Source organism: Cynocephalus volans, chromosome 5 (genome assembly GCF_027409185.1).
Source record: "Cynocephalus volans isolate mCynVol1 chromosome 5, mCynVol1.pri, whole genome shotgun sequence".
NCBI classification, from domain to species: Eukaryota; Metazoa; Chordata; class Mammalia; order Dermoptera; family Cynocephalidae; genus Cynocephalus; species Cynocephalus volans.
The window spans coordinates 43,802,399-43,813,820 of NC_084464.1; the positions used below are offsets into that span (position 1 = coordinate 43,802,399).

General features: G+C 53.2%; 2 protein-coding genes across 3 annotated transcripts; one reads left to right on the top strand and one right to left on the bottom strand.

The window, feature by feature from the left end:
- The first annotated feature begins 402 nt into the window (after positions 1 to 402).
- SAPCD1 (suppressor APC domain containing 1) lies at positions 403 to 1,888 on the top strand. Its single transcript, XM_063097904.1, has 5 exons — positions 403 to 516; positions 761 to 901; positions 1,407 to 1,502; positions 1,608 to 1,697; positions 1,793 to 1,888. Exons 1-5 carry the CDS (start codon positions 403 to 405, stop codon positions 1,886 to 1,888), a joined length of 537 nt encoding a protein of 178 aa, XP_062953974.1.
- On the bottom strand, positions 1,478 to 11,297 carry VWA7 (von Willebrand factor A domain containing 7). Of its 2 annotated transcripts, none has more exons than XM_063096585.1 (17): positions 11,093 to 11,297; positions 10,526 to 10,774; positions 9,916 to 10,197; positions 9,269 to 9,365; positions 8,597 to 8,707; positions 7,949 to 8,144; positions 7,665 to 7,834; positions 6,370 to 6,482; positions 5,972 to 6,088; positions 5,305 to 5,490; positions 4,687 to 4,819; positions 4,416 to 4,568; positions 4,216 to 4,308; positions 3,457 to 3,758; positions 3,240 to 3,379; positions 2,878 to 3,052; positions 1,478 to 2,770 (listed from the first exon to the last, which is right to left on the bottom strand). In XM_063096585.1, exons 2-17 carry the CDS (start codon positions 10,757 to 10,759, stop codon positions 2,597 to 2,599), a joined length of 2,676 nt encoding a protein of 891 aa, XP_062952655.1. In that variant the 5' UTR covers positions 10,760 to 10,774; positions 11,093 to 11,297; the 3' UTR covers positions 1,478 to 2,596. The 2 variants fall into 2 exon arrangements, with proteins under 2 accessions (XP_062952655.1, XP_062952656.1); XM_063096586.1 differs by lacking the exon at positions 11,093 to 11,297 and adding an exon at positions 10,959 to 10,981.
- Between the last annotated feature and the right edge of the window lie 125 nt (positions 11,298 to 11,422).

The window sequence follows — 11,422 nt, forward strand, 5'->3', positions numbered from 1 at the left end:
AAGTTTATTTTGGAGAAAGTTACTGTTTCCTTAGGCCAGCCAAAACAAAACAAGAGAATAGGAAAGAGCTGAAACACAGAGCAGGAGTCCAGAGAGGGAACTGCCCTCACTAAAAATACAGTGACACTGCTGTAAGGAGACCCTTGGATTCTATCCAAGGGGACTTCATGAGAACAAACTACTTCTGAAAGACCCTGCAAAAACAGTTTAGAGGGAAGACAGAGGAGCCCAAGGGAGATGGCCTCTCCCTTAAGTAGGAATAACCCAGCCTCAGGCAGGCATATTAGGAAGGGCCTGAGAGGCTGAAAGACAAGGCAGGATGAGTATAAGGCAGGGATGGAGGGGGAGGGACCAGCCTGGCTGCACCAGTGGGAGTGGCTCCACCCCTCCCACTTCAGAGCCATGGGGAGCCAGGGTCCTGGAAGGCAGCCCCAGGTACAGGCTCCCTACACGGTTCTGCTGCTGCCACTGGGAACAAGCCGCCAAGACCCAGGAGCTCAGAGCTTCTTCCTTTGGGTGAGTATTAGCCCAACAGGAGCTCCCAGGGGGGTTCCCTGTCCCTAGATCTGTTCTTTATATTTCCACTCAACTTTGAGGACCCACAAGTCCACTCCCCTGCTCCCCGCTATCCTCCAGGTCCTCAGTGGCCAGTCACACTCAGTGACCACACATTGAACCCAACTAGAGGTTGAGAGAAAGGGGCATGGGCCAGAGCCCTGCTGCAGTGCAAGAGTCAGTCTCTGCTTATTGCCTTTTCCAGCTGCAGAGGATGCAGGCTCTGGAGAGAGAACAGGATGCCCTGTGGCAGGGACTGGAGCTGCTAGAGCGTGGCCAGGCCTGGTTTGAAGACCGCCTGAGGGAGGCACAGCGACAGCAGCTGCATCTGGGGGCCCTTGGTGAGGTAGGGGGCTGCCCCTCTGTGTGAATGGGGTGGGGGAGGGAGGAGCAAGGAAGATGTGGACACAGCCTGAGGCCACTCTGGAAAGGGGAGAGTTAACGGGCAGGGATCGAGAATTGGAGGCAGCATTGTAATGACAGGATGCCACCAGTGTTAGGTTGGTGTTCATTGTTGGGGTGGGAGGAGGCTGGTCTGCATTCCATTCAGAGGTACTCGATTTGGATCACTCCATGCAGATGGGGGAGTGGTGTGGATTATTCCAATGGGACAGGGATGGACAGGGCGGATCCATAAAGAACAGGGAGGGGGGTATTGTGCTATTTGAGAGGGATGGAGGAACTGGAATGTTAAAGAGATGGAGGTGGAGAGTATTGGATTTTTCCACCTGCCTTGAAGGGTATTGGGATGAGGGGATCCAGATGAGGAGACGAATGGCCTGTGGTAATAGAAGAGTGGCACATGGACCTCAAGTTTTCACCATGTTGTCAGCCTCCAACTCTTCCTTTAGAATTTTCTAACAGATACATACTCAGAGCCCGGTGGCCCCCAGTTAGCCCAGATTCAAAAGGTGAACATCTGTTTGCAGAATCTGATTCAGGGGAAGGTGAGTTTATTGTTTTTAGTTTAGACTTCTGGGAACTGGGGCTAGAGAGGGGAGTTGTTGGGGTCAGCACTGGTTTAACAGAAAACACAGTGAGTCTCCCCCCAGTTCTCTCCATGTCCATGGAACAAGACTAGTTCTTGCACCACCCAGGATTGGAAGGAAAGGCCAAGGAAACAGGACTGGTGGCAGCAACAGGTAAAGTGTAGGGCTGCTGGGGGAGGGCAGAAACCTTTGCTCCACAGGATAGGGAGGAGCACAAACACCCAGTCTGCTTCTCTCTTCTTCTCCAGGAGTTGTCAAGGCAGCAGAAAAGAGTCATCCAGCCAGATGGGGAGATGGCTCAGCAGGGCTGTCCCATGGGGCAGAGGGGCCCTACCCGTGTCTAAACTCTCCTCTCACTCCCCTCATTCTGGTGAAGGACGAGGCTGAGTCAGAACACCCAGCCTCCCTATTCTGCTTCTTAACCCAGCAGCTACATGGCTCCAGGTCGTGGGTCAATGACGTTCAGACATCTTGGTGTAAGGTTTCTCCTATGCTCCTGAAAACTTCCATTTCATCTTCTTGGTGTCTCATGCCCTTTCTCTCCCCTATAGGATGTGCAAAAATGATCTTTCTTTGAAATCCCTTTGGGGGAGAAGACATGTTTATTGAAACTGTCCTTCAGCTTTAAGTACAAAAATAAAATAGAAGCTGCTCCAGAATTTAAAATAAAAAGTTATATAAATAACACTTCCTGGTATTCTCCTACCCCATTCCCAATCCTACTCTACTCACCATATATCTTCCTCTCTACCCGAGACTGGGAGAGCACGAATAGTTAGTGGAATAAAGATGCTACAGAGAAATAGAAAGCAACTTTTTCCAAAAATGTCTTTGTTTTAGTTCCCGTAAGGGTTAGAGAAAGAGCATTCTGGGAAAATCCATTGCCCTCTATCCCAATCTCGCAGTTTTTAAGAAAGAGAAGGGACAAGTGCATAAGAAGGGAAACCTCCATCCCAGCTGGAACAGGTGAAGTCCCAAGGCCCATGTGACCTTCTCACCAATGGGGCAGATTGAAATAGTGCTGGAGACCCATCCTTCTAGGGACTGTTGTATCACCAGGAGGCCAGGCCTAGCAGAAGTAGCACTCCTCCAATTGTTCCCCACCAGGTGTTGCCTGCCATCCCTCTCCCAGCCCTGCCCTGAGTCACCAAAGTGGATGGATGAAAGACAGGGGTGGCCGTGGTGATGACAGGGCCAGGTGAGTGGGCAGGGGCAGAGAGGTGGTCCTGGGGAGAAGAGGTAGAGAATGTCAGAGTATGCTAGAGCTGTACCCAAATTAAGCCTATGCCACCCTCCTCTTTCCCTGCCTACCCTGCAATGGAAAGTGTCTCACCTGAGGGGCCGGGGCCAGCACTAGGAGCCGGAGGAAAGCATGGGTTGGGGGCACTGGGCTGGCTTCTCGACCCACTGCAGTCACAGTCACCATCACCACCGAGTTTGGGGCTGCTGAGTCTGGGATCTCCAGCCACAGGCGCCCCCAGGCTGACTCATTCAGTCCCAGGCAAGCCCTAGAAAGGGGATACAAATATCCAGCTGAAGTCCCAGGCTCTCAGCAGCCTACAGCTAATGGACTGGGCCAAGCGCAGAGCAGGGGAGGTGAGGACTCCCTGCCAAGGGCCAAGGAAGGGGCCAGGGGTGAGACTTGGGGTAAACAGCCTGGGGCTAAAAGGGAGCAAGAGGGTTCAGCAGACTCACCTGGAGAGGTTGGAAGTGAGGGCGAAGCTGGGGTTGATGGATGTCCTAAGGTCAAGATCCTGAGGGGCTAAGAAGCTGGAGATGCGGAGGCTGAGTGGGGCCTTGCTGCCTGGGGTCAAGAAATCCTGGGGGCCACTGAGCTGTGGAGAAGGGCCAGTCAGGGGAGGAGCTGGTCTAGTGTCTTTAGCCCCAGCTGCACCTTCCCCTTGCGCCTCACCTCCAGAAGGACAGGGACCACGGTGCAAGGCTGGGGGGCCACCCTATGCAGGCCCCGCCCTCCTCCATCCTGGCCAATCAGCTCCAGGGAGAAGGGTCCAGGAGTGGACAGCAGTGCAGGTGGTAGTGAGGCCATGAGGAGACCCCGCTCTGGGGGTCCCATGGGCTCCAAGGGCACCTGGCCCAGTTCTGCACCCTCTGGGACCCCTCGAAGGACGATGTGGGAGAAATGAGGCCGGGAATCCCCAGGGTTGCGTCTGGAGCTCAGCCCTGTCACTTCTACGAGCAGCTGGGTCTGGAGACCTAGGACAGGGGAAGGGAGGGGAAAACAGTGGTCTGTGTGAGATTCAGAGACACAGGGAGAAAAGAATGAATGGCTTCAGAATAGGGGTTATCTCTGGGGAGTATGGATGGAGAAGAAGGGTTATCCCTGAAGGAGTATTGATGGGGAGTACCAGGAGAAAGTTCTGGGGTACTGAAAATGTTCTATATCTTGAACTGGGTGATGGTTACACGGTTGTATTATAAAAAAGCCATCAGGCTACACATTTAAGTTTAGTGCACTTTACGTAAATTATAACTCAAAAAGTTACACATATCTATACATATCCATGTATACACATATACATCTATACATCTATCTATCTATCTATCTATCTATCTATCTATCTATCTATCTATCTATCTATCTATCTATCTATCTATTTATCATCTATATAACTAATTAACTGGGGGGGGGGGTGTCAGGGAATAGATGTACCTGCAACTGGCTGAGTCAGGGGGTACAGGCCAGGGTGGGGTCCATCCTCCATGGGGATCCCAAAGTGGAAGAGGAAGTCCAGGGAGGTTTGGGCTGGGGAGGGTGAAGGCAGTCAGAGACCTTCCCGAGAGGAACATGACAGTTGCTCCCCGAGGCCTGCAGTCTCCCCTTTCCCTTTCCAGGAATATCTTTCTCCTTACCTTGCACTCTCACCTGGGGGGTGCCATCAGCTGTGACCTGGATCTCCCATGTCCCTGTCTCAGGGGGGTCATTCATGGTCACCATCCAGAACTGCCCAAAGCACTGAGTGTGACCTAGAGGACCCATGCCTTCCTCCTGGCCCTGGGAGACCCCTGGGGTGGGGGCAAGCAATTGTCATGTGAAACAATTTCTTCCCCTTAGTACATCCCCCTCATTCTCCCATCTCCAGTCTCAATTCTTCCCTCTGCCTTGAGACACACACGGAGGTACCTGCAGGGTTCTTGATCCAGAAACTGCTGATCTCCCCATGGATCCGGACTGTGACCTTCTGGAGCAGCCCATCCACACTGAACACAAGTGGCCTCCCAGGCACCACAACAGGAGGTTCCAGGGGAAGAGTCACCTTGGGGGATGGGCAGGACCAAAAAATGGGGGCGAATATAAGGCATGGAAGGAGGTGGGAGCAAAGACAGGAGAAAGACAGGCGTATAGAAACCAAGTCACACATGGAGAAGGGATACCAGTGAGAGAGGGGTACAGGACCAGGCATGAAGTTATTATTGTCAAAAGTTGGAGGCACGGGATGAGGATGAAGCGATCACTTCTGGTCCCCCTCTTAAAAGACAGCAGAACTTCCTGTGGTAGCTCTGAGGGCAGAATACTGGAGGCCAGGGTTGGGGAGGGGTTTACTGATATGGAAAGGCAATGTGGAAGGTGGGCTAGTAGCCATGGATCACAGAAGGAAGGAAACTTCCTTTCCCACCTTAGTGACTGGAATGGCAACATAGTAATGGTAGCCATTCCACTTCCTCCAGTGAAAAGAGAGATGCAGTGTCACCACCCTTCAGCTATGAACTGAGAGCACCAGCCCCTCTGGCCCCCACTTACCAGGGCAGCCATGCTCTCCCCAACAATGGCTGCCACGTCACGAATGTTCTGGTCTTTAGTGAAGATCACCTCTCCTCCTGAGGCCAGTGCCACTGCTTTGTAGGGCTCAAAACGCAGAGGGGACAACACCTCACGTCGAGCTCGGCCCTGAACCCTTGATGGGTCTTCAGTCACCAGGAATGTTACCTGTGGCCAGAAGAGAGCCCAGTGTTTGAGGTGTCCAAGTGCCATCTACTATTGTAAATGAAGACCCCTGTGCTCATGCTTTGTCCAGACTTGATTAGTGGTAAGGTCTCTCTGTCTACCCTCTGGCTGCTAGGGCATGGTATCCCAATGACATAACCCCTTGGCTTTCAGTTGGTAGTCAGCCACCCCCTTGTAACTGTCACCATATTTCACAGTGGATTTTTGGCAACTAGATCCCTAGTTCTTCAAATGGTTTATTGGGCAGGTTCAAATAGGAATTCAGCACCATTAAGGATAAGGCCTCTCACTCTTGAATATTGTTAAAGGTATCAGGAAATGTCACATTCGTTGTCTGATTCTCCCACCCCACCCCAAGGCTGGATGGACTACCATAATATGGTACGAACCTTGTTATGAGTTGTCACAGGATCTCTCACAGCCCTGAGTGACTAACACTGGGTCTCCTACCAGCTATGCTCACCCTGCAGCGCCGTTCCTGAGTCAGGGATTCCACCCGGTTGGTGAGAAAGGCATCCTTGGGGGAGGCATCAGTGAAGACAAAGATGTCCGAGAGTGGAGGTGTATGCAGCAGGGCCAGCTGAAAGGGAGGGAAAGGGCTGGTGTTAAAAATGCCAACAACAACCCCCCACTGCTGAATCTGACTGGCTTTAGAAAAGAAAAGTGGCAGCAGCAGGGGAATGGGTAGAGCCAGGGAGCAGAGGGTAGAAGGCAATATGGCCCTGGAACCCTGGAATGAAGCTCTGAAGGTGGGTGGGATGGAGTAGGGAGTGGGGAGGTGCCAGGAATGGTCTAGCTCCCCCTGGTGGTGGGTCCTGGAAAGGGGGTGATAAGATGGGAAGGGGAAGGAAAGGGACAGACCTCCAGGGCTGACAGGCACATCTCAGGCTCATCTCCACCGCCCAAGGCATGGATCTCATTGAGTTGTTGCCAGAAGCTATCAGGGTCACTGGTTGTAAAGACAGGGCCAAACCCTGGGGAGGGGGAAATGAGGCTGAGATGAATGAGGAAAGAGCTCCCCTTATTCCTACCCAAGGCCACCTCCCCAGTGGAGAGGCCCACTGTGTTCCTGGGGGGACAAAGTATTAAAAACAATATTCCCTTATTGCTATATGCTATCCCCTTATATGGCTCCCTATATTCGTCATGGGGCAGGGCTGGGTAGGGCTGGGCTAGGTGCCCCTGGTGGGACAGTGGGCCTTCATCCCTTAACAAAATGGTGGCACTTCCTGTGGACCTGAGTTGGCCTTTATTGGGCATATGTTCATGTATGAAAAACAACTGGGACCTCAGTTTCCTCATCAGAAAAGAGAGAGAAAATAATAGTACTTAACCAACAGAGGCTTACTGGAAGGATTAAATGAGTTGATTTTGTAAATCTTAGAATAGTGCCTTGGCACATAATAAGTGCTAAATTATTTTTATTTATTTTATTTTTTGGTGGCTAGCCAGTACAAGGATTGAAACCTGGACCTTGGTGTTATCAACACCACTCTCTACCCAACTGAGCTAACCAGCCAGCCCAAATTCTTAATTATTCATTTATTCATACCTTCATCAAACATGTAATAAGTCCCTATTAAATGACAGCCACTATAAGATTTATGCAGACAAATCAGTTTCAAACTCTACCTTTAAGGGGCTGGCTAGTTAGCTCAGTTAGAGTGTGGTGTTGTAACACCAAGTTCGAGGATTCAGATCCCCGTACCAGTCAGGTGCCAAAAAAAAAAAAAAAATCCTACCTTTAGGGAATTCTCAGTCCAATGGGCATTTTATTTGATCATCATTTCAACCCTGGAAGTTAGGCAGGATAAGGCAGGTACTGACCCATTTTATGGATGATGAAACCGAGGCAAAGAGAGATTAAATGACCAGCCTATGTAAGGAAAGCAGAGACCATATGCCTAAGCAAGGATCAAGCATTAAACTCATGGAAACTCATTAAACTCAAGTGCTGCCGTTTTGGAGACAGTGAAAGAAGTAGATGCTTGTTTTCTATATGCACACAAGTATCCAGTAGAGGCTCACTCAGGACCACAGGAAGTACCACCATATTGTTAAGGAAGTGGAGCCATGAAGCCCACTTCCTCACCAGAGACCTTTACCCTAGCCCTGGACTCTCCTTCCCTCTACTGCTCTGCATAGACCACAGTTACCTGGGTCATGAAAGGGCACCAGGACGTAGTGGACAGGCTCCATGGGGCTGCCCCGCCGCTGCTCCACAATGTGGCGAGCCTGTATTTTGGCAGCATTGATCTCCTCACCCATACTGCCCGTGGTGTCGAGGACAAAGCTCAGGCTGGAGGCTGGAGTGATGTCCAGCAGCCTGGGGAGCAGGCCAGAGACACAGTGGAGGGTCCGTACATTTGTCCCCAGCCCCTGGTTTTTCAGCTCCCCCAAGAGCGCACGTCAAAAGGCCTATTTCCAGGAGGCCACTCACCTTGAGAAACCCCTGTCTCCCAGGCGGCTTCGCAGGAGGCTGAAGGCCTGGATGGAGGCTAGAAGTGCCAGTTTTGCAGCCTGGCGGTGCAGCATGTGGTGGGGGGAGAAGCCTGGGGATGTGCTATCCTTGTTGATGCCACCCCGGGGTAGCTGGGAGCTGCTCCGGTCAAAATGGCCCCCATGGCTACATTTCCCTGTATTGAGGAAAGAGATCTGGAGAGTGGAGGTCAAAAACCTCCAGAGTTGAGGTGCATGCCTCCTAACAAAATGAGGCCCTTTCTGATCTTGTGTTACTGTCTCACCCCTCAGCAAAGGATCGGCAGGAAATGATGACACTTTGTGGAGGACAAATCTAGAGTAAATCTGGAGGGGCCAGTCACCACAGCACATGGTGGATCCTCTGATCTCTCCTGTCAGTCCCCCAAAGCTGCCCACAGCAACAGAGAAATCCTGTCAGCCAAGCAAGAAGCTGCTCCCCACCCCAGCAATCACAGCCTCCTTGGTGGGCCGTCACCCCACTCACTCCATCCCAATATCCTCTCCTTCAGTAAGACACCAAGGGCCTACAGAACTGAGATCCTATACATGATCAAAGGAAGTGACTTTCTCCCCTTTACTTCTGGGAGCTTTCCTGTCCTGGAGGTACCTGGAGGTTTGGGGGGATGAGTGCCAAAGTAGCCAGAGGTAAGGAGTGTGAAGCCCAACAAATTCCTGGGGCAGCTCAACTCTTCACAATTGGAGCAGGTAGGATCGCCCACTGGAAAGAGAGGGCAGAGGCTAAAACCCAACATTGCTACTGCTGGCCTTTATCCCTGTCCATCCATACTTCAGCTTTTCTTCCCAGCTGGGCTTTCTGAACTGAAACCTAGAGTTCATGGGCTGGCAGTGAGACTGAATATTTGAGACTGGGACTTTGCTAGAAAACCTGGGAAGTTGGGGACCAATCCTAGGGCGTCATGCCTTCTGTGAACTATGGACAGGAAGTGAACCAGTCAATAGTGGACAGGAGGCAGCTTCCAGGTCATAGTTTAGTTTAGAAGATGACTGGACTGTGAGGGAAGGCCCCATGTGAGCCAGCAGGTGAGGAAGCCACAGGAAGACTGGACTGAAGTCTGGAGACCTGGTCCTGGCTATTCTACCCTGTGTGACCTTGGGGAAGCCACTTAACTGACCTGGTCTTTGATTGGACTGGGGAACCTCGTAGTCCTTGAAGTGATGAAGCAATGTCACATCCTATGTGACCTCAGGATGTGACACAGTGGCTGGGTGGACTGAGTAGGTGGGTCCATGGGCCTTACCACTGGGTTCATGGCCATACCTTGTGCCAGGCTCCGGAGCTCCTGCCTTGGCCAGAGGAGGTGAGGGTGTGGCTGCTGCTCCCCTAGTTCCACCCAGTTGCTGTGACTGTAGAAATCCTGGTCCCGGGGGACAGGAGCAGAAGGGAAATGAGGCACTAGTCTGTTTTCTCATGATCTCAGCCCTAACGTGCTACTCTTTTAAGTTCCCCACCCAGAAAGTCTCCTCCTCCCACCCCTAATGCTCCTGTCAGACACCCCAAGTCCCCTCCACTGCTCTCTCTCCATTGCCCAGAACAGAGCTTTGGCCAGGTGGGCACTGTCCCAGCGCTTCTTCCCATCTCACTCAGGGTCTAAGCCAAAGGCCTCTCAGCTGTCTACAAGGCCCTACAGGATGGGCCGCTCCCCTCACTTCTCTGACCTTACCACCTTCCTGTCTCACCCTCACCTCTCTCCAGCCACAGTGGCCTCCTTGCTGTCCCCACAGGAAGCACTGCCAGTGTGGAGGTGGGGAATGAGGACATAGCCTCAGGGCACTGGAAAGCAGCACCCATTCCTTCTAGAGCAAGCGGAGGCATGATTAAGAAGGCACCATAAGGACAGTCTCCATCTGAGACAGGAAAACTAGAAGTGAAGATCCTGCTGACCATTACCCCAACTCTGTTCTCACCTGCAAGGCATGAAGTGCAGCCCCGAGGCGCTGGCGGGCCAGGGTGTGATCAAGGGCTTTGGCTGCTACCAGAGTCTCCCGCAGAGCCCCCACCAGGCGTGTGCGTCCCTGGCCCAGCCGCTCAGCATCAAAGTGCAGCTCAGGGTCGTTCCTGGACGTCGGCAGGAAGTCCTGGGCTGCGTTGGCTCGAGACACCTCACCTAAGGCTGCTCGGAACCTCCGTGAAGGAGAGCCAGGTCCAAAGTATGCAGCAAACAGGTCATCAGCAAGGAGGGTTCGGCCCTGGTGAAAGTGATGGGGAACAAGGACTCCAGGGAAGCCCCTTGGATTGGACGACTGCCCACATTACCTCAGCAATGGGCATGCAGGCTGGTATGGATGGAATTGAGGGTGGGCCCTTCAGGGGAGAGGCAGTCCTAGGTCTTTCTAAGGAGGGGAACTCCTGTTTTGGGACCAGGACTACAGGGTATTGCTGCTGGAGGGGTGGGTGGAGAGGTGAGCATGTGGGGAGGTGAGTGTTCCTTTTCTTGGCAACCAGGGCCTTCAAGGAGTTGAGGTCTAGGTAGTTGGAGGACCTGGCAGGGATGTGACGGGACCCAGGGATGCTCACCAGGAAGTCCTCAAGACGAAGGGGGGGCTGGCCCAGGGGTGGCTGTTCCAGGAAGAGCTTCAGGGTGACATTGAGTGCTGCCTCCTCGGTCAGGTCCTGATGGGTGATGGAGCCAGGGGCGGCCAGTAGGCTCCAGATGTTGGGGAAGAAGGCAGATGCGGATGGCAGCAGCAGCTGCAGCAGAAGCAGTGCCGAGGTGCCCAGGTGGGACAGGGGCACCCCTGCGGGAAGCATGGCTGAAACATGGACCTGGGGGACAGAAGACTCTCAAGGGAGGAGGAAGCAGCAGCCAGTTTCAGGGCAGACCCGTGTGTCTCCATGGGCACTTGCTTCGCCCGGAGTTCCTTATCTGCCCTAGCCTGGCTTCCCCATCCTCTCCCCCCCAGTCACCCAGACAACCTGAGGGCCTTATCAGCCCAATGGGGACATATACCTGCCAGGAGAGGGGTCCAAAGCTCTTCCTCCAGGGCCCCCTTCCCCAGCTCCAGGCCAAGTGTCCAGCCCTGCCCCAGGCATACCTCCCCCACACAGGAAGTCTGAGTCTCTCCTCTCAGGCCTCTCACCTACCTGGTTGCTGGGTCTCCTGGGCAGGGCTGGCCCGGGTGTGGCGTCACAGGGCACTGTGGTCAGAGTTATAATTAACCTGTACTCAGTGGAGGGGGAGGGAGATGCCAGCACAGAATGGGCAGGACAAGCAGCCCCTGGCCCCTCTACTCATGCTTGTCTAAGGCCACAAGCAGCACCCAGTACCAGGGCACTAAAGGGCGGGCCTCCCTCGGCTGCAGTGCGGAGGTGAGTGAGAAGAGCTAGGGAGGAGGAAGGGAGCAAGCAGCATGACTCAGGCCTGGCGCAGTGCCAGGGACAGACCCAGGCAGACGCACCCCTCTGCCCACCAGG